At 45.3% G+C, this 21,406-nt stretch overlaps 2 protein-coding genes and 2 non-coding genes across 6 annotated transcripts; all 4 read left to right on the top strand.

The window, feature by feature from the left end:
- The first annotated feature begins 1,075 nt into the window (after positions 1 to 1,075).
- Positions 1,076 to 6,051, top strand: RPL21 (ribosomal protein L21). 3 transcript variants are annotated; one of them, XM_044249473.1, is made up of 6 exons: positions 1,076 to 1,132; positions 3,221 to 3,299; positions 3,571 to 3,632; positions 4,216 to 4,328; positions 5,579 to 5,729; positions 5,924 to 6,051. In XM_044249473.1, exons 2-6 carry the CDS (start codon positions 3,233 to 3,235, stop codon positions 6,011 to 6,013), a joined length of 483 nt encoding a protein of 160 aa, XP_044105408.1. In that variant the 5' UTR covers positions 1,076 to 1,132; positions 3,221 to 3,232; the 3' UTR covers positions 6,014 to 6,051. The 3 variants fall into 3 exon arrangements, with proteins under 3 accessions (XP_044105408.1, XP_044105409.1, XP_044105410.1); XM_044249474.1 differs by lacking the exon at positions 1,076 to 1,132 and adding an exon at positions 1,165 to 1,403; XM_044249475.1 differs by lacking the exon at positions 1,076 to 1,132 and adding an exon at positions 1,165 to 1,389.
- LOC122908112 lies at positions 4,030 to 4,100 on the top strand. The gene has a single exon (XR_006384892.1). It is a non-coding gene; the product is annotated as a small nucleolar RNA SNORD102 (small nucleolar RNA).
- On the top strand, positions 4,373 to 4,499 carry LOC122908136. Its single transcript, XR_006384915.1, has one exon. It is a non-coding gene; the product is annotated as a small nucleolar RNA SNORA27 (small nucleolar RNA).
- An 8,664-nt stretch (positions 6,052 to 14,715) lies between the features above and the next one.
- LOC122906956 (ras-like protein family member 11A) lies at positions 14,716 to 17,312 on the top strand. Its single transcript, XM_044249472.1, has 4 exons — positions 14,716 to 14,984; positions 15,408 to 15,464; positions 15,572 to 15,651; positions 16,592 to 17,312. The coding sequence occupies exons 1-4, from the start codon at positions 14,861 to 14,863 to the stop codon at positions 17,057 to 17,059; spliced, it is 729 nt and encodes a 242-aa protein (XP_044105407.1). The 5' UTR covers positions 14,716 to 14,860; the 3' UTR covers positions 17,060 to 17,312.
- The last annotated feature ends 4,094 nt before the right edge of the window (positions 17,313 to 21,406 follow it).

Here is a 21,406-nt window from a genome sequence, read left to right on the forward strand (position 1 = left end):
TTGACTGCTTCCACTACGTATGCACACACACCTAAACAACATATGGTACTGTTTCACATGTATTAAAATTCTATGTATAGGGGCTCAGTGGGTTAAAGCCTCTGCCTTCGGCTCAGGTCATGATCCCAGAGTCCTGGGATCGAGCCCCACATCGGGGCTCTCTGCTCTGCAGAGAGCCTGCTTCCTGCCTCCCTGCCTGCTTGTGATCTCTCTCTCTCTGTCAAATAAATAAATAAAATCTTAAAACAAAACAAAACAAAACAAAACACAGCATTAAAAAAAATAAAAATAAAATTGTATATAGATTGTCATACTATGTACGTTCTACGCCTTCCTCTTTTTGTCTCAAATTTCTGGGTCTAGTATTGATTTACTGACATATCCTTTTATATGAACATCTCATTACAGTATTCTCTTCGGTGGATAGTGCTAATTTTCTGCTTTTACTGACCGTGGTGTTACGCACATCCTGATTTCCCTGTCAAAGTTTCGACGAGATATACACTTAGAAGCAAAATACTAGGGTACAGTATTTAAAAATCTGCAGTTTTACTTTGTTTGCCAAACTGCTTTCAAAACGATATAACATTTACGCACACACTAGCAAGAACGTGGTATATCTTGGCTCACCGGGAAAAAAAAGATTTTGAAAGATACAGAAACTGGTTAATATGCTTGCCTAATTATAGTTTCTCTTTTGTGCCCACGTAACCATTTCTGCAAACAAACAGAGCAGTTAGAAGCCCCGCAAAATGATTAGACGCCGTCACACCAACCTCTCCGGGGTGCCCAGAGCCACCAACACAAGCGCGCTTCCGGCGAAGGCTCGACGCAAAGGCGAACGTCAGCACGCTTGGGTCGTGGACGTCGTGATTGACGGCCTTGAAGGCCCCTTTCCGGGCTGTCCGGAAAGACCCAAGTGTTAGCTTGAGTTGGCTTATAGCCTTTTTTTCACAAGAAAGAAAAATATTCTGCCAGCCTCCCCTTGTTCCCTGAGAAGATCCCCTTTCCCAGAAGAGTTACTTTACCCTGGCATTTCTTTCAGGCAGTGCTCTGGGCAGCCCGGAGGCCCTTCTAAGGCGCGAGCTGCGGCCCCACCTCCTTCTTTTCGGCCGGAACCGCCATCTTCCAGGTAGGACCTGCGCGTGGCTCGTGGTGCCGCGTGTCCCACAGACTCGAGTACTGATCCTGAGGCCGCTGCGGTCGTGCATTCAGGTCCTAGAGAGACGGTCTAGTCTGTCCGGGTCCCACTGACCTGGGTGGTGGAGCTATGTTCGTCCAGAACAGGAGTGGCCTGGGCCGGGCGTCGGCCGGGGGCTGAGGACCGGACGGCAAGGCCGCGGCCCTAAGAAGGGAGAGACCCGAGAAAAGCGAAGCCGAGCCACTGGGGTGAGGCAGTGCGGGTCAGTCTGAGAAAGAATTTGTTTTTCCTGTGTCCCCATGGCTTCAGCCTCAGTGTTCTAGGTCTTCGGACAGGCTTTGTGCAGCCGCATGGCCCAGTGCTTTTCGAACTCTTCAGTATGGTGTTTTTGCTAGTCTTGTAAAGTCTAAACTTGTGATGCTGTTGGATAGGGGCTTATGGGGTGATAAGAATGATTTTACGGGTGTAAAGACATGGACTTGAACCTCCATGAAGCCTGGGGTTTGAAAACCTGGGCTCGTGGTCCCAGAACAGAGAGGATGCCTTTCATTATAAGAGCTGTAGATCACTTGGCTTCAGTGTGTGAAATTAATCCCGTTTAAAGTGGGAGTCCCAGATCGCATTTGGACAAACGGAAAGTGCTTTCAGGCGCTTCCATGTTGCCACGAATACGGTTTTGTTAACGCTGGGGTGGCATGTGAATAGCTAGGATTTCATTTGGAATCTTAGGGAGAAAGTCCTTGAATTACCCCTTAATCACCCTTTTCTTTCCTTTTTTTTCCTCACCCCCCCCCTTCTGTAAGTGGTAGCTACCAGAGTTGAGCAGACTGCCGGTTGCATTTTTCAGTGGGTCCTGTTACAGAATCTACAGCATTGCTGTGTCCTGCGTTAATTATTACTAGTGATTTGAGCCTGCAGAGTATCTCTCCTTGTTTATGAACTTGACATTTTGGTATGAATTGACACAAATGTAGAGAATTTGAGGATCAAAGTAGAATATCTGGCACTTGATAGATGCTTAGTTATCTTTTTAAAAAAGTAATGGAAGCGTTTGTTGCATCAGTGATTTGGCTTTGGTGAGTTAGGTGAAACGTGTTTCCATACCTCTCAAGCTAATGACTAAGGTACTTTGGAGTCTCTCTTCTTTAAGAAATGTTGATAAAAGGGTACCTTGGTGACTCAGGGCTTCTCCTCCCTCTGCTGTTCCCCCTTCTGGTGTGCTCTCTCATTCTCCCTCAAATAAATCTTTAAAAAAAGAACTGTTAATAAGAGACTGAATTATGTTACAATCCAGTCTGGTTAAGCCTGATTTACATACCACAAACCTTGTGGTAGAAGTAGTTTTCAGTAATGGTAGTTCTGCCCTTGAATGACCTAGAGCAATAAAACCTGTTGTTTCAAACTTTTGAGGAATAGTGAAAGATTGCATGTGAAATTGCCTGTATTTGTGAATTCTTAGATAATGATAATGAACTTACTGTGGTTAAGCAAATAGGCTAGAACTTCGTGAATGCTTTGTAGATTTTACCGCAGTTGATTGTAAGAGTTTTAACTCCCATTTTGCAGATGAGGATCAGGGTTTAAATATAAATTTCCCAGGGGAGCAAGTGGCAGAATCTCAGTCAGAATTAGGTCAGAAGTTATAAAGCCTGTGTTTTTCCCCTTCAACTCTACATATGTTTATTAGTGAGTGATGGGGTAAGTAGTCAGAAATAAACAGGAAGTGATTTGGATTCATGACAGTTAACAGATTGTTGTGTAAGATACACTGTCACCAAAAAAAAAAAAAAGTCAGTAAGAGAAGGGGTTTAATCTACCATATAAAAATGCAGGGCTGAGGGGTGCCTGGGTGGCTCATTGGGTTAAAGCCTCTGCCTTTGGCTCAGGTCATGATCCCAGGGTCCTGGGATCGAGCCCCGCACCAGGCTCTCTGTTCATTGGGGAGCCTGTTTCCCCCTCTCTCTGCCCGCCTCTCTGCCTACTGTCAAATAAATAATAAATAAAATCTTTAAAAAAAAAAAAAAAAAGACAAATGTCAGTTTTGCATTTGCATTTGACTGTTTTATACTTTGTTTTCAGTAATTTGCCAAAATGACCAACACAAAGGGAAAGAGGAGAGGTACCCGGTACATGTTCTCTAGGCCTTTTAGAAAACATGGTAAGTAAATTTACCCTCCTGTGAGAGCAAACATGGCATACATTCGTACAATGCATTCTTACTAGATGGCAGTAATTAACCAGCACCTAACATGTTTTTGTAATAAATAAAAAGCATAAATTTCATATATATAGTAGTTTCTTACAAACAAGATTTAAAAATAAAACTGTCAAAGATAAAATATGTTGAAAGCTAGTTAGCTTACTTTTTTTTTTTTTAATAAGGTAGACGTCAATCTTGATACTGACGATACTGACTTTTTTCGGTGCAGGAGTTGTTCCTTTGGCCACATACATGCGAATCTACAAGAAAGGTGATATTGTGGACATCAAGGTAAATTCTAAAATTAGGTGAATAACCTACAGAATAATATTAGAAGGTAGAAAAGTTTAATCTAATATTGGAATTCAAATGTATGTTGCATCTGTTGGCTTTTTATTCTCCTGAATAGGGAAAAATCTTCGGTCTGAATAAGAGCTCTTAAGTGTAGAATGGCTCATTTAATTCAGAAACCAGTCTCTGAAGTGCTATTCCAGAATCTAAGAATTTTCTCCTAACTTGTTTGTTATTGGGTTGTGAAAAAAATCAGGAGTTTGTTAATAACAGAAAGGCATAATACTTTGGTGCAAAATGAATTATTGATGGAGACAGAGATGGAGATTGTTATTTTTTAAAATAAACAGTAAAAGTTCTTTTGTGACCAGTATTTAAATGTATCCTGGTACTCTGGAGCTTAATGATGATTGTCTTTTTGATTGCTTGAAGCAGTGTGAAAAACACATTTCACCGGCTCTGAAAGCTCTTGAGTTGCCATTTGGAAGAAAAAATTTTTAGAGTATCTTAGTTACTTTAATAAGAGTCAGGATGTAAAAGGAAGGGGAAATGCTGGCATAACTTTCATCTCCTTCCTTAACAGGGAATGGGCACTGTTCAAAAGGGAATGCCCCACAAATGTTACCATGGCAAAACTGGAAGAGTCTACAATGTTACTCAGCATGCTGTTGGTATTGTTGTAAACAAACAAGTAAAGTAAGTAATGTCAGAGTTCTTTTTAGCAGATTAGTATTCCCTCATACCCCCTTTTCACTTTGCCAATTGGACTTATGTCTTTATTGGTCATTCAAGTGGGGCAAAGGAAACATCCTTTTAAAACTCAAGCAAACTGGGTGTTTGCCTTGTATCCTGTCAGAGGAAACACATTGAACTAGACTTAATGGAAAGTTTTATTAGGGTTTGGTGTTAGCAGTTCTAGTTTTCAATATCTAAAAAGAAGTGTAAGTAGTAAATTCAGTTACTGATTTGGTTTTGGCTTATGGTATTTCAAGGTCTGTCACCTCATTAAAAGGAGGCTTGAGGGGCGCCTGGGTGGCTCAGTGGGTTAAAGCCTCTGCCTTCGGCCTAGGTCATGATCTCAGAGTACTGGGATCATGAGCCTTGCATCGGCCTCTCTGCTCAGCAGGGAGCCTGCCCCTGCCCTGGCCTACTTGTGATCTGTCAAATACATAAATAAAGTCTTTTTTAAAAAAGAGGAGGCTTGAAAGTGGAGGTGTTTGGTGATGTGTGGGTGGCACAGTCCATTAAGTATCTAACTCTTGGTTTTGGCTTGGCTTGTGGGATGGAGCCTCGAGTCAGTCTCCATAATCAGCATGGAGTCTGCTTAAGACTCCCCCTGCGCCTGGGTGGCTCAGTGGTTAAGCCGCTGCTTTCGGCTCAGGTCATGATCTCAGGGTCCTGGGATCGAGTCCCGCATTGGGCTCTCTGCTCAGCAGGGAGCCTGCTTCCCTCTCTCTCTCTGCCTGCCTCTCCATCTACTTGTGATTTCTCTCTGTCAAATAAATAAATAAAATCTTTAAAAAAAAAAAAAAAAGACTCCCCCTGCCCCCAATAAACCTTTTATTTTTAGAGAGAACGTGAGCAGCGTGGGGAGGGGCAGAGGGATAGAAGAGAGAGAATCTCCAGCAGACACCTTGCTGAGTGTAGATCCTGAAAATGGCTCAGTCCCATGACGCTGGGATGGTGACCTGAGAGTGGTATGCTCAACGGCTGAGCCACCCAGGCACCCCAGCAAATAAATATTTAAAAAGGAAAAAAAAGTGGAGGTGTTTGCTTCGAGGTTTCTTCTAGCACGATTAATGATTATAAATTAGCCATCACCTTGCTGTGTAATCCTATTTGTAGGTAAAAGGTTTATGATTTATTTAATAAATGAAATTGCTAAATAAAATCGGACTTGGTTAAATTTTGGCTGAAGCATTTATAGTAATGTTGATTCTCCCCAGGGGCAAGATTCTTGCCAAGAGAATTAATGTCCGCATTGAGCATATTAAACATTCAAAGAGCCGAGATAGCTTCCTGAAGCGTGTAAAGGAAAATGATCAGAAAAAGAAGGAAGCCAAAGAGAAAGGTACTTGGGTTCAGCTGAAGCGTCAGGTAAGTGCTTGACAAGATGGTTTTTGCTATTAATCTTCGGAAATTTAAAACTTGCTCAGTAGTTTTCATATGAAAGCGAATGAATTGAGTATTTTATTTCTTTGTTTCTGAGTACAGTTCAAAACTGAACACGTCCCTGATGTAATTGTTCCCTTGGTTTTTTTCTTTTTGTTTTTTTTTTTTATTTTCAATAGCCTGCTCCACCCAGAGAAGCACATTTTGTGAGAACCAATGGAAAAGAGCCCGAACTGCTGGAACCCATTCCCTATGAATTCATGGCATGATAAATAAAAAGAAAATAAAAGACCTCAAGACTGTAAAATTGTTTCTCTTAATTGAGTAGAAGTGTAGTATCTTTTCCCGAAAAAATATTTAAAGCAAACTTTGTGTCCTAATTCTTTGGGTGATGTCTTTATTCAAACTTAGTGGCTTTTTTCTTGCTGAAAGATCTGAGATGGTTTATCATAGAAAAGAATATACTCCGTTGGTTAGAAAACTGCCAGATATTACTTTAAAAATATTTGTGGTTGGAAAATAGTCTCTCCAAATCCCAAAGAGAAAAGAATTTTAAAAATACGTTATCTGTTGCATTGCATTTAAGCTTAGGGAAAGTTGAGTCTTAGAATTGTATCCTGCCTTAAATAGCTGTGTTGTGAGGTTAAAAAACTTGCCTTTGAAGAGTACTATTTAAAAATAGATGATTTAAAGCACTCTGTTTGGTTCCTACTAAATTGTTTTCCCTATCATTTCCTGTTACGGTTTTCTTGTATGTTGCTCTGGCTCTTGGGGAAAATTTTGGTTCTTGGAATTGCTTGCTTTCCCCAGTTCCTTTGTACTTGTATCTTTCCCTGAAATACCTGTACTTTAAAAAGTTGGTGAATTCCTGATAGTCCCTTGTTCACCTTGAGTGTCATAGGTGAGCCTTCCCTGATAAAAGTAATTTATGGAGAGGAATGAATGGAAGTGCTTGGAATCAGAGAAGAGAAATTATGGTTTGGAATGGTAGAATAAATCCCTTATGCCTGTTCCCACTACAGGTGTGTTCACAATTTTTAAAAACTTGATCTTCACATTAGATCTGGGGTTAAAAAACTCTTAGTATGTCCTCCTGGGTCCTGGCACATAATAAGTATTTCTTTTATTTATTTTTTTAAAGATTTTATTTATCTGACAGAGATCACAAGTAGGCAGGGAGGCAGGCAGAGAGGGGCAAACAGGCTCCCCACCAAGCAGAGAGCCCAACACAGGACTTGATCCCAGGACCCCGAGATCCTGACGCAAGCTGAAGGCAGAGGCTTAACCCACTGGGCCACCCAGGCACCCCATAAGTATTTCATAATTTAAAAAAAAATTTTTTAATTTATTTGACAAGAGATCACAAGTAGGCAGAGAGAGGAGGAAGCAGGCTCCCTGCTGAGCGTAGAGCATAGATCCCAAGACCCTGAGATCATGACCTGAGCCAAAGGCAGAGGCTTAACCCACTGAGCCACCCAGGTGCCCCTTCATAAATGTGTTTTGAATTGAGGAAAGCACTGCCTATTTTGTTTTTTAACGTTTTTTTGTTTTAGATTTTTTTTTTTTAAGATTTTATTTATCTGACAGAGAAAGATCACAAGTAGGCAGAGAGGCAGGCAGAGAAAGGGGGAAGCAGGCTCCCTGCTGAGCAGAGAGCCCGACGCGGGACTCGATCCCAGGACCCTGAGATCACGACCTGAGCCAAAGGCAGAGGCTTAACCCACTGAGCCACCCAGGCGCCCCTTGTTTTAGATTTTTAAAATTTGAGAGAGGTAGCACAAGCTGGGAGGAGAAGGAGAAGCTGGCTCACTGCCAGCAGGGAACCTGATGGGCTGAGTCTCAAGATCCTGGGATCATGACCTGAGCCAAAGGCAAATGCTTAACCAGTTGAGCCACCCAGGTGCGGCAGACATTTTCCAATTTCTGTTTGTATGTTTAATCTTGTTTTCCTATGGACCTCACCAAACTAGAGTGATTTGGATTTTAAAGGTCTCATAACAATTTTGTTCATGTGTAATTGAGATTATTAAGTCTCCTACATGATGTGGAAAGATCAGGAAACCTCAAGCTTTATTCAGTTTTCAGCAGTTTGTATTAACCTTCCTGTTGCCCCATGTAAAATGAGGGTATTATCTATATGTGTATAGGGATTGTACCAAATGATTCCCAGAGGTCCTTTATGCACATAGGACCTATGACACCAGATGACAATTGTGACAAAAGACATGGCAGAGGATCGGGTCCCTCAATTCAGGAGGGCTGGTGAAGGTGAATATTGAGAAAAAAGGGCTGTAAATATAACTAGTTTAGGGGAGTTCTTAGGGCAGGTCATCATAAAGTGAACTCTTCAACTGATATATGATGTGGCAGTTTTCTAAAGCACTGTGAATGGCGATAGTGGTACCGTGAATGTACATAAAGTTTATTTTTAGTATTGGAGTGCGGTCTGACTTGGTTTTGGCTTAGGTCTCAGCGTCAATAGGTCAGGCTTTGCTGTAGGCTCCAGTGGTTGTCAACATTTTTTGGGAGCTTGTTAAAAATGTGGGCCTACTGGGGCGCCTGGGTGGCTCAGTGGGTTAAGCCACTGCCTTCAGCTCAGGTCATGATCCCAGGGTCCTGGGATCGAGTCCTGCATCGGGCTCTCTGCTCAGCAGGGAGCCTGCTTCCTCCTCTCTCTCTCCCTGCCTCTCTGCCTACTTGTAATCTCTCTCTGTCAAATAAATAAATAAAAAATCTTTAAAAAAAAAAAATGTGGGCCTACTAAACAAATTCTGGAGATGAGCCCCACACTTCAGAACCTCTCTGGGTGACTGATGCTTGCTGAAGTTTGAGAACCACTGATCTATGTATTTAGTCATCTCTAATATACTTGAGACTCAAATTTCAGAACTTAAGTTCTCTGAACCTCTATTTCCAGTTCCCTCTTGGGCAGCTCCATCTGGATATCCTGGAAATACACAGATTAGTTTGGAGAGGTTTTATTATTGGAGAAACAAATTGCATCAAACTCTCTAGCTTTGAGTAATGTGTGTGTGCTGATAAATTATGTGCCTGCCTTGAAGTGCAGGTCCTTTTAAATAATGAGAAACTGTTACAGATTGTAGAATTATAAAAGAATCTTACTGTACAATTCCCTTTTCTACACTTGGGGAGGATGAAGAAAAATGTTCCATGTTAAACTTTCTGCCCTATTCTTAAATTAGAGCCATGATGGTAAATGAAGGTGCATGGCTCCTTGAATTCGATTTTATCTTTTCTGATCTAGCCAGGTACATTTGAGAACTTCTGTTTTAGTTCAGTTGAGCCTGATCCCAAGGGCTGAATAAAATTACACTCAATGTTGTGGCAGAAAAAACCCCAGTTTCATATCTACTGTATTCTCCCTAGAGTCAACCTTTTCTCTCTACTATGATAGAGGAAAAAAGTAGAAAAAAACAATTTTGCTAAAACTTAGAAATAAAAGTTGATAACGAAGTAGGTTTATCTTTTTGAGCACAAGAGAAGACAATTAGATTTGGAATACACGTGTTTATCCCACCCCCACTTAAAGGAAAACAATTGGTATTGTTCATACAAAAGCTTTCCCAGAATCTGTGAGACAAGTTACTTGGTTATGAGTAATAGCAATGAGGCAGCATCTGCAGCTCGTATTGCTGAAGCAGAAAGTTTACAGAGGAGTGAATAAGCCCAGGGTTTCTGTATTGTTCTTTTCAAACTGCAAATGTGTGTGGTGAGGATTGACAGGCTAGCTCATAAAGACCCAAGTGGAAAAAGCATAGAGAAAATGCTTTGACACCTACTTCCCTTGCAAGATTGGGATTTATGAAAATCATTTGATTGGGAAAAGAATGCAGTGAGGTACTCTATTCTAAATGAAGTGATGGCCTAGCTCAAATTGAGGATGTGATTGAACTTCTTGCTCCTGAGTGAGGAGGTTCAAAATAATTTCTTATGGAAAATGAATAAGTAAACAGTTCTAAGATCTTGAGAGTGAGATGATACTCTGTTCGTTAAATGCTCGTAACACTAACCCTATTACAGTCAGGGTTACCCTCCTTAAGAGATTAGTGGCTTTACATAACCTCTAGATAAATCCCTGGGCATATAATGCATTGCCATCCACAGTCTGGTCCCCAACTTTTTGGACCATCCACCCCATCCTTCTAATGTTTGATACTACTCAGAGCTCCCCAGACTTGTATCATACTTCTACTTTCAGGATTTTGCTCATGCTGTTCCTTCAACTTGACATGCCATCTCCCACCTTCTGTTTCCACCTACCAAATATTACTCATGCTCAGAGACCAGGCCATTTCTTCCTATAGCTTTCCCTGGTTACCACCACCTCTCTCCCCCATTCAGATTTAATTCTCCCTATGGCAGTCTGTTGGGAGTTGGCACCCCGACCTGCTTGGTCATTTCCTTTTACATGACCAGAGTGTTTTCATCCTGCTTTTTGCATTGATGGAAAATGCCAAGATGAGAAATCAGAGGGGTTGGAGTGTCTCCTACTGAATGGCTCAATGACTTCAGGTAAATAACTAACCTTGTCTGAACCTCAGTTTAGGAGATAACCCACTTTACAGGTTTAGATTAAAAAAGAAATGGAATTTTTTGACAAATTTATGAAGAATAATTAATTTCGGGGCACCTGGGTGGCTCAGTGGGTTGAGCCTCTGCCTTCAGCTCGGGTTGTGATCTCAGAGTCCTGGGATTGAGCCCCGCATTGGGCTCTCTTCTCAGCGGGGAGCCTGCTTCCCCCCTCTCTGCCTGCTTCTCTGCGTACTTGTGATCTCTCTGTCAAATAAATAAAATCTTAAAAAGAATAATTAATTTCACTATGGAGATGTCTGTGAAGGCAGGCAGGAATGTTTTATACCTTGTCATTCCCTCAGTAGATGATTGGTAATATAAAATTAGCTGTTCTTTGTATTCTGTACCAGCACTTAGAGGAGCCTTGCAGCGAGTAGATTTTCAGTAATTTTGACTGTTGAAATAAACTAGGGAGCTAGTAGGAAAGCACAATTTTTATTCTGGTGAAATTACCTAAAGGTAGTCTGTGAGTCTCCAGTAAGTTCATTGTTCAAGGATTTAGGATACACACAAAGAGTTGGTATTAGGAGGGGATGGATGGTGGAGAGGGGTTCTTGAACTGGAGGAGGACCCTTGGCAGCTTTGCCTCAGGACTAGCAATCAAGCTAATTTAGCTGATAAAGGGTTAATAACTTCCCAAGGCTGTTACTTGCAAATTACAGAATTCTGCCCTTCATACTAGTTCTGAACACCCATAGGATTTGTGTATCCATATCTGTGCCTACGCATTTCCATTATCATTTTAAAAACCACTTCAGTATGCCTGTGCTACATTGGTTGCAGTACACTTTTACATAACTCTGGACACAAAGAAGTCCAAGATGAAATAGAACTCAAGTAGCAACAATTTAGGCAATGCTATTTATAATGTTCAGCAACTGTTCAGTAAGATACTGTCTGTATTAAAAGGTCATGGATTATCTTGTCTGTTTGCAAATGCAAAGAGCTTTCCAAGGAGAATGAAATAACATTTTGAGCTCTGAGCAAAGGTGAGAATGTGAATGCAAAATGGAACGTAATTATCAGTGGACAGAGAACAGTCATAGGAATCTTACTTATTGGGCGACCTTAAACTAAAATGATCTTAACTCCTGACAGGAATGTAGGATATGGAATGAGGTGTAGCGGTAAGTCCAAGATTCAGCCAAGAAAGTGCTCTCTTTTCCCTTGACAGTTCTGCCTTTTAATCCCAGGAGAGTGAAAGGTGTTTGTGGCAGAGTTGAGTGATTCTTGCTCAACAGTGACCCGTTCTTCTATTTCTTGATTTTTAATGGGGGAGCAAGTTGTCTGCTAGCTCCTGGGGAGGAGTTAGGGTTGTTCTAAGGTAGTGACAATCCCAGTCTTTTTTGCTAGTACTTGGATAAACTCTCAGCTTCTCAGTACTGGAGACTGAGAGGTAAGAGAAAGTCTGCTGGGTTCTGAGAATTATTTTATTTCATAATGGAGATGAATAGAGTCCCACTCTCCCTTGCTTTGGTGACGACTTGATGTTTGGTGAAACAGGGGCCATTTTGTGTTCAAAGAGAGCCAAGAGCAACTGGGACCCAACAACTTGGACCCCTATCACTGAAGAGCTGAAGGATCCCTGGAGCCTAATAGTTTCATGGTTGTTCTATAAATAGTAACTGTCTTTATGGTTCTCTCTCCCCTGTCAAGGAATGAGGTGCCCTGCTTTAAGTCTTTCCAGTTAAACTGAAGTTGAACAGAAGGGGATTGCCTTGTAAGCTGCCAAAAGTCAGTGCAACTAAAATACAACAGTTCATCTCAGGACATTTCCTGGAACACTTTCTCTCGAGAGTAGGTTGCTCTCAAAACCAAGCTATTGGGATAATGGTTACACATATGATTCCTTTCTTCTCCAGTTCACACAGTGAAGACATCATTTATTCATTCAGAAAGTTGATCAATGAACAAAGGACCTTCTAAGTCCAGGGTGTCACTATGTGCTGGTGCTAAAGACACAAGCTAGAGTCTCTGCCCCTGTGCCCCTCCCCATCCCCGCTGAGACACTCACGAAACAAATTTTACAGAAAGTGACAGTTGAGATCAGTGCTGCTAAGAGTGTCCTAAGAGGGAGCAACTGGGAGAAAGGGGCAGGGATGGCCGATCGAAGAAAGCTTCCAAGAGAGGAGCAAGTAAACAAGTCCTCATCTAGTCCTAGTCTACAGCGGGAGTCCTGAAGAATTCACCTGAGAGGTGAAGAAAGCAGTGGGGCTAGAAAGGGGGAGATGCCAAGGGGTGTAGGCAATAGAAATGGTGGAACTTGAAGTGAGAGTGGTTGGAGTCAAGGATGGCTCCCAGGTTGCTGGCTTGGAATTCTGAGTAGATGGAGGGAAACATGCATTCGTGTAGCTGGTTGCTGAAAGTGGATTCCATTCTCTATCCCTCTCTGCATCCCACCCAGCCCTTTCTTTTCTCTTTAAAATATTTATTTCAGAGAGATAGGTAGTGCATGAGCCCGGAGGAGGGGAGAGGAGGACAGAGGGAGAGGAAGCAGAATCCCCACTGAGGGGTGAGTCTAAGGCAGGGCTCCATCTCCCAACCCAGAGATTATGACCTGAGCCCCTGAGTGGAGACCAAGAACTCGATGATTAACCGACTGAGCCACCCAGCCCTTTCAAATGTGATTTCAGTGCCCTCCGCGGAGGAGTGGAGTGGATCCCTTCCCCTCTCTTTGAATTTGGGCTGGAATTGTGACTGCAGCAGAGGTTACGGTTTCCACCCTGGAGTAGGGCTCAAGAGGCCTTTTCACTCTGAAACCTGCTCAGCCATGGGGAGAGCAAACCTTAGCCAGCCAGTGTGTGTGTGGGTGGGTGGACTCAGACTTGTGAATCTGCCACTGCCCCTCCCCCATCACTGCTGACAGCTGGCCAGCTACCATCCCCCGCTCCGAGCTCTTTGCAGATACATGAAAGGGCCCAGCCGAGGTCAACTGAGTCTGGCCTAGATAAGGACAACGTACCCACTGACCTACACAGGTGAGCAACTAAGGGAGATTGCTGTTTTAAGCCATTAAGTTTCCAGCAGTTTGCAGCAAAAGCTAACTAATTCAACCAAGACAGAGAAAGCGATAAGGATGGGGCCCTCCATTAGGCAATTCAACATATGAGGCTGGTATACTGGAGGCCAGAAGCATGAAGTTCTAACCTGTAAGGATCAAATCCCAAGCCTTCTGCCTTACTATGGTGGGCTCCCCAAACCCAAGACCAGGCCATTTTTCTCTTTTGTGTCCCCTTCTTCCAACCCCCCATCCTTATCCTAAAGTTCATTTTACACTTGGAAGTAAATGCTTGGGGGCATCTGGGTGGCTCAGTTGGTTAAGAGTCTGCCTTCGTGGGCGCCTGGGTGGCTCAGTGGGCTAAGCCGCTGCCTTCAGCTCGGGTCATGATCTCGGGGTCCTGGGATCGAGTCCCGCATCGGGCTCTCTGCTCAGCGGGGAGCCTGCTTCCCTCTCTCTCTGCCTGCCTCTCTGTCTGCTTGTGATCTCTCTCTGTCAAATAAATAAAATAAAATCTTTAAAAAAAAAAAAAAAAAGAGTCTGCCTTCGTGATCATGATCCCAGTGAGGTCCTGGGATGCAGCCCCTTATCAGGCTACCTGTTCAGTGGGAAGCCTGCTTCTCCCTCTCTTGTGTTGTCTCTGTTAAATAAAATCTTTTTTTTAAAAAAAGTACGTGAATAATAAAAGCAAATGCATGACTCAAGTGCATAGGACAGTATTAATGACAGAGAATTAGTCCAAAGAGCCAAAGCTCCCAGAGGATGGAGTGTGTATTGAGTGTTCACTAATGAGCGGATTAAACCAAGGCCAGCAGGGAGGGTCTGAGGTTGGAGCCTGAGCAGCAATTACTGACCCAAGGCTTCACAAACCTGGAGCAAAGTCACAGTGACTGCAGTTCCCTTAACTCCTAATTCAGGGCTTTACCCTCCTCCTTTTTCCTTAGTAATCTCACCCCTCAGCATCTTATGAAAATAAAAAGGGCAACAGACCCAACAGGAATTTATCCCTCCCATTGTTGCAGAAACATCCGACTTATGGCACTTTTTCCTCTTTCTTCCCTCCCGCAGTTCATAACTGATCTCGGGTTCACCCACTGGTCTAGTGACCCGGGCTAGCCTCTGCGGGGTGGAGGGCCCCCAGGGCGGCGCCGGCACAGCCTGACGAGAGGCCTCCCACACGCTCGCGGGACGGTGGCGGTCCTTCTGGGGCCCGGGGCGGAGCGCGGCAGGCGGTGAGGGGGTGCGTCCGCCCCCGGCGCCCCGCCACTTGTCTCTCCTGCGTCGGCCTTCCCGGCCGCTGCGGGAAGGGGCGGGAAGGGGCGGGGCCGGAGGTGGCCGCCCCGCCCCCACGGCGCGCGCCCAGCCCTTTAAAAACCGCCCACCCTGCCAGCTCTGTCGGACGCCGCGGTCCCCGCGCACCTGTGTTCCTACGCTGTCTGCTCGCGAACCGCTCCGCTGCGCCCGAGGCCGGCCTTGGCCGGCTTGCGCTCTCAGTGGCGGGACCCGCTCGACAGACGCGCTCTCCATGCGGCCGCCAACCATGTCTGGGCACTGTTTGCTCGCGCCCATCCCCGAGTCTTCCTCCGACTGCCTCCTGCCCAAGGACATCAAGCTGGCCGTGCTGGGCGCCGGCCGGGTGGGCAAGAGCGGTGAGTACCCAGGGGGCCGCGCGGGGACGACCGGGCGTTGGGGAAGAGCCGGAGCTCTGGGCGGAGGGGAGGGGACTGGAGCGCCAGGAAGAACCTGGAAGTTTCCGCGCCAGCCACCGCTCTCCGCTGCCAGCCCGCTTTCCCCGCTGCTTCCCCGGGGCGTCTACTCCTGGGCTCTCTCCTGACTTGCCCCCTGCAGGAGGAGGGGGGCTGGCGCGGCAGGTGGACACCTGCGGTCACACCAGCCGCAAAACCCGTGGGAGACCGCCACGGCCGCACCTTTGGCTTTGCAGAGCTTTGCAACGTGGGCAATACCCGCTGTTCTGCGGCCCGGTGCCCTCTCCTTTTCCACGAGACCGTCCCGGCTTTACTGTTTTGTCCTATTTAACTGATTTAACTGCTTTTCCTATTTTTGCTTTTCAGCAATGATCGTGCGCTTCCTGACCAAGAGATTCATCGGCGATTATGAACCGAATACAGGTTAGAATAATTTCGTGTTCTGTGCTTTTTGTGGCCGCATCCTCCGATTTTCTTTTTTCTGATACGTGTGTACGAATTTTTAAAGCAAACTCTCCTTCATCCTTCAGGCAAATTGTATTCACGGCTGGTCTACATCGAGGGAGACCAGCTATCCCTGCAGATCCAGGACACCCCCGGGGGCATCCAGGTAAGGACAGCCCGAAGCAAAACAGCTTACCACCTCCCACACACCCGGTGGCTCCCCAGCAGGAGCAAGATGTGTAAACACACCTGTTTGGCATTTCCGTGAAGGCCTGGGCTGTCTGCAGGGGGGCTGTTAGCAACCCTCCTGGTGGGGACAGGGTGAGTGGATGGTTAGACTGGCAGCTTCCTCCAGTCCAGCATCTCCAAAGGGGAGAGATAGGTAACAGTCTCTTTGCAGCAGCTCTGGGTGAGACATCACTCACAACTTGCCGGGTTGGGGCTCACCGCTTTTTTCAGATCCGGGCCATGAACCCATTAACTGAACTGTTGGTGGTATGATTCCTGAGCGAGTCCTATCCCCTAGCAAGGACAGCAAGAGTGCTTCTGTTTTTAACTGTTCCCTCAAGTAGTTAATTGCAACCAGATAACCCCCTGGCAAGCAGTCAGGAATTTAACTTGATTAACAAGTTATTAATTGCTCTCCCTTGGAGGGAGGAAAGGTCTTGTGGAAGAACAGAAAGAAGGAATTTGTTTCTGTAACATTCTCAAAAGGACATGCTAAAAATATTTTTATGGGCTTGGGAAAAGATATTTATCTTGGCTTATTTTCAAAGTTTTGTTTATTTTCAGTTCCCTAAAGATTGCGCCATTCTTCTTTGAAAGTTCTTATTGAAGTCATTCTGCAGTCAGCCAGGGCTCGCCACAGAATATCCGCCAAGCAGGGGTTTAAGGATAATGCATTGGCAACAGCCATAAAATAACCCAGGCAGGGAGCTTGCTCTTCCTGCACCCAAAGCCGCCTCCTGCAGAAGTTAGGTAGCATCTGCAAACTGTATTTAAGATTTCTCTTTTGAATGCGTTTTTGCAAGCATTGCTCTGATGTTATTTTGAGTCCTCTCCCACTGAGGGCTTCCTTGATCCAAACTCATTTTGATCTTTTTCAGGTCCAAGACAACCTGACCCAAGTAGTTGATTCCCTGTCCAAGTGCGTGCAGTGGGCAGAGGGCTTTCTGCTGGTCTACTCCATCACAGACTATGACAGCTACCAGTCCATCCGCCCCCTTTACCACCACATCCGGAAGGTCCACCCTGACTCTAGGGCCCCTGTCATCATCGTGGGAAACAAGGGAGACCTTCTCCATGCCCGTCAGGTGCAAACACATGATGGCATTCAACTGGCCAATGAACTGGGCAGCCTGTTCCTTGAAATTTCCACCAGTGAAAACTATGAGGACGTCTGTGATGTGTTTCAGCATCTCTGTAAAGAGGTGAGCAAGCTGCACAGCCTCAGCGGGGAGAGGAGGAGGGCCTCCATCATTCCCCGGCCGCGCTCTCCCAACATGCAAGACCTCAAGAGGCGCTTCAAACAGGCTCTGTCTTCCAAAGTGAAATCCCCCTCTGCACTGGGGTAAACCCATCTCACACCAACTTGGCTCCTTTTTACTGTGCATTTGTGCAGCTGAAAAAGACTGGGGACCTCCCTTTTTCATTGCACATTCAAAGTTTATTTTTATACGTACTATTGGTTTTCAAGTGTATGTGTATTTCTGAAAACCCAGTGATTGCCTAGAAGTTGGTAGAGATTTTTTTAAACAAAATGATTTTTTTTTTTTTTTTACTCTAACCGCTAGCCACTTTTCCATTAAAGGCAAAATGGCAACATTGCTCCTTGTTTTCTAAATGCCTTTTTATAGAAATCAGACTTGCAGTAGAGCCCAGAACGGCTCCATGCTTGCCCTCAGTCTGAACTCCTCTTGGTGTCTTGTGGTACTAGGGGGGCTGATGTAGAGGGAATCTGTTGTGGGAGAAAGGAAAGAATGTGGAGGAGAAAAGATTTGAGCAACTGCAGGATGTCTGTCAACTAGGGCACTTTGCCACCGGCATGAAATTGATACCATGTGATTTTCAAGGAAAAGGGTTCATAGTATGCTGGTGTTAACAAGCTGGAAACATGAATGGCTGTTTTATTTATGGTGCAAATGGAAGTCTACCCTCTCTACCTGCATTACAAAACAGAAATTCCTCATGTCAGTGAGTACACCCTACCTAGAGTTGCTTAAACATTCTCCTTCCCCGGGTGCCGGGGTGGCTCAGTCCCTTAAGTGTCGGACTCTTGATTTTGGCTCCGGTCATAATTTCGGGGTCGTGGGATTGAGCCCCATGTTGGAACCTGTATTGGGCTCCATGCTGGGCATGGAACCTGCTTAAGAGTCTCCCTCTCTGGGTGCCTGGGTGGCTCAGTGGGTTGGGCCTCTGCCTTTGGCTCGGGTCATGATCCCAGGGTCCTGGGATCGAGCCCCGCATCGGGCTCTCTGCTCTGCAGGGAGCCTGCTTCCTCCTCTTTCTCTGCCTGCCTCTCTGCCTACTTGTGATCTCTGTCAGATAAATATAGAAAAAATCTTTAAAAAAAAAAAAAAAAAAAAGAAAGAGTCTCCCTCTCCCTGTGTTCCTTCCCCCCTCCCGCACCCCCTAAATTCTTCTTCCTGCTCTTTCTCCCTGACCCTCGAATCCAACAGGGCACATGATCTGTCAGTTCTCTCTCCTGTTTTTTTCTGAAGCATCACTCTGCCAGAGTCCAGGCCTGTACAGCTCTCTTGCCTAGACTGGCAGGCAAGTGCAGGTGAGACCGGTTTCTTGGCCTCTGGACTGACACCCCTCTAATTCTTTCTTTACACCAGAACAACCTGACGAAAACCAACCCTAATCATTTATTTCCATAGGTTGAAAAACCTCAGCTGTGTTCCCCTTAGCTGCCGGATAAAATATAAATGAGGCATGGCATCAAGATTCTTTACCACCTCAGGGTGCCTGGGTGGCTCTGGTTAAGCATCTGCTTTCAGCTTAGATCATGATCCCAGGGTCCTGGGATCGAGTCCCGCATTGGGCTCCCTGCTCAGCGGGAAGCCTGCTTCTCCCTCTCCCACTCCCCCTGCTTGTATTCCCTCTCTTGCTGTTAATCTCTCTCTCTCTCTGTCAAATAAATAAAATCTTTTTTTTTTTTTTAAAGATTTTATTTATTTATTTGACAGAGAGAGAAATCACAAGCAGGCAGAGAGGCAGGCAGAGAGAGGGGGAAGCAGATTCCCTGCTGAGTAGAGAGCCTGATGCGGGACTCGATCCCAGGACTCTGGGATCATGACCTGAGCCAAAGGCAGTGGCTTAACCCACTGAGCCACCCAGGCGCCCCAAATAAATAAAATCTTAAAAAGATTCTTGACCACCTCTCCAGCCTTATCAGCCCCTCCAACACACACACTCACACAGGTTTACACACCACCTCACACGGTGGGGCTGAAGGCCCATTCAACAGAACAGTCTGCTAGTCTCCATATATGCCAGGCTCTTGCAGGCCTTTCTGCCTTCGCAGGAACTGTTCTCTGTGCCTGCAATATTTTTATCTCCTAAAAGATCACTAACTCATTTTTCAAGACCCAAGTTGTGCTCTGTTCAGCCCCCGGGCTGCCCACTCTGAGGCCTCCTCTACGCCTGCAGCATTTCTGGGACATTTGACCCATGTCACGGAGCATGTGAAGGAAGGACCACTGCTTGTGGCTGTAACTGCATTTCATTCTTTCTTTCTTTCTTTTTTTTTTTTTAAGATTTTATTTATTTATTTGACAGAGACATAATGGGAGAGGGAGCACAAGCAAGGGGAGTGGGAGAGAGAAAACCAGGCTTCCCATCAAGCAAAGAGCCCAATGTGGGTCTCGATCCCAGGATCCTGGGATCATGACCTAATCCAAAGGCAGACACTTAATGACTGAGCCACCCAGGTGCCCCTGTAGCTGCATTTCATGACTTTGTACTTAGGCTTCCGGCCTAGTGCTAGCACCCAGAGTGGTAGGTCTCCAGTAAATATTCAGTGAATAATATGATAGCTGAATGCGTTATTTTTTGGTGCCAAGGGACAGTAACCGGAGGTTGCATGAAACAACTTGTCACATCTGCAGAACAAGGACGAGATATTCTGAGTAGTTAAAGTACTTGAAGAGCAGTGACAGAGAGGAAATGACACATATCTAGTTTCTGGCCATTGTGGACCATTACCCCCACCTTCCAAGGACACCTGTGTCCAAGTTTATGCTGTTAACACCATTCTTCCCTATGGTGGATGAGTGTCTACCTGTGCAAAATGGCATAAAGGATTACAAAAATGAGATAATTCATGTTTAAAGCAGTGTCCAAATAATTAGGGAAAAATACGGTTTTGAATCTATTATCTTTGAAAGAGTGCCTAATTCTTCTTCCTCGAAACAAAAGCAGTTCTTCTATCATCAGTATCTTCTGTTACCGTACATCTTAACTTCGTAGGAGAGGACAGGAAGCAACAGGCTGACCCAATCACTGCCACACCCCCAGCATGCCCAGACTGCCACCCAGTGCCCAGGGCTCCTTTACCTCTAAGGAGTGGAGATCAGACATCCCATGGGAAAGAGCTTTGAACATCCCATGGGAAAAGTCATCATGGAAAAGCTAAAAAGAACAATATGAGAGATGTCCCAAGGCAGCCTGTGATGAAGTTCCAAGTGAGAATGGTAAGGACAGGAAGTACCCGTGAGCTCTCCAGCGGGGAGCACAGTGGGGACCAGAGGGGTCAAAAGATGAGTCACAGGGCAGTTCTAAAGGGGGTAGCAGCCTCTTGGGGCTCAGGCAGGCTGGAAGGTCAAGCGGAAAGCACTCCCCATGGTATTTTTTCCTGTCCTCAGCACCACAAATAACTGATCTTCGGGGCCTCAAAGCTTCCTTTATTTCTGGTCCCCAGAACAGACCCAACATACTGGAGCTCTGGTGTCAGAAGGACCCTAATTCCCGTTCCCCAGGCCTCCTGCTGATGGGGGTGAGGTGCGTGGGATGCATCTGGAAGGAGCCCTGGGATAGTAGCCCTGAAGATGGGAGAGCGGTGCCTGGAGTTATCAGGAGGCAGTTAGGGTGGAAAGCTGTCAGATTTGCGGGTAGGAAAGAGGGTCTGAGGATTTGGGCTTGACTGGATGCTGAGGAAGCCCTTTGAGGAAGCTGAGCTCTGAGACTACTTCTCCTTCCTGCAGAAGTGGGGTGGGCAGAGCCATCAGAGCCCTGGGTGGGTCACAGCTCATTGGGCAGGAGATTGGAAAGGTGGGCAGGTGGGTAAGAATATCCCCACATCTTTATCACAGCTTCACCTTACCTCTGCAGTGTCATCCCCAGTGTCCTTTCCATCCTCACGGCCCCTCCTCAGTCTGTGCCCCCTCCCCCACCTCCTGCCTCTGTTTCTGAGACCACCCTACCCCCCCCACCCCTGTCTCCATCTCCACAGCTGCCACTCGTCCTCCTTCTGGTCGAGGTTTCGTTATAATTCTGTTCTGAAACTGCAGCATGATTTAATTAACATGCCTATGTGGTGTGGTCCCGGAGATACAGATGAAACCCAAATGGCTAAACTGTACATCCTGCAACATTCTGTGCCTCCCATGCCCCTCATGAAAAGCAAACTCGAATAATGGGAAAATCAATCTATCATAGCATAAGAAAATAAACTTGTTTCGCTTGTGTCGAGGCAAAGGGCACAGCGGAAGTTCTAAAGTTTATTAATATCTCTTTAGAGGACTGGATTAAAATAAATAGCTGTGGAAGGCAGCAGCAAACAATGGAGCAAATGGAAAAGACAAGACGACTGTTTAGTCATGAACTTGGGGCTCAAATAGCTTTTTTGTTCTGTGTATGTGTTGTAATTTCTACTTCTCACTATGCAATATTACTGATTCAGATGTACAATGTGATGA

This window comes from Neovison vison, chromosome 5 (assembly GCF_020171115.1).
Source record: "Neovison vison isolate M4711 chromosome 5, ASM_NN_V1, whole genome shotgun sequence".
Lineage (NCBI taxonomy): Eukaryota > Metazoa > Chordata > Mammalia > Carnivora > Mustelidae > Neogale > Neogale vison.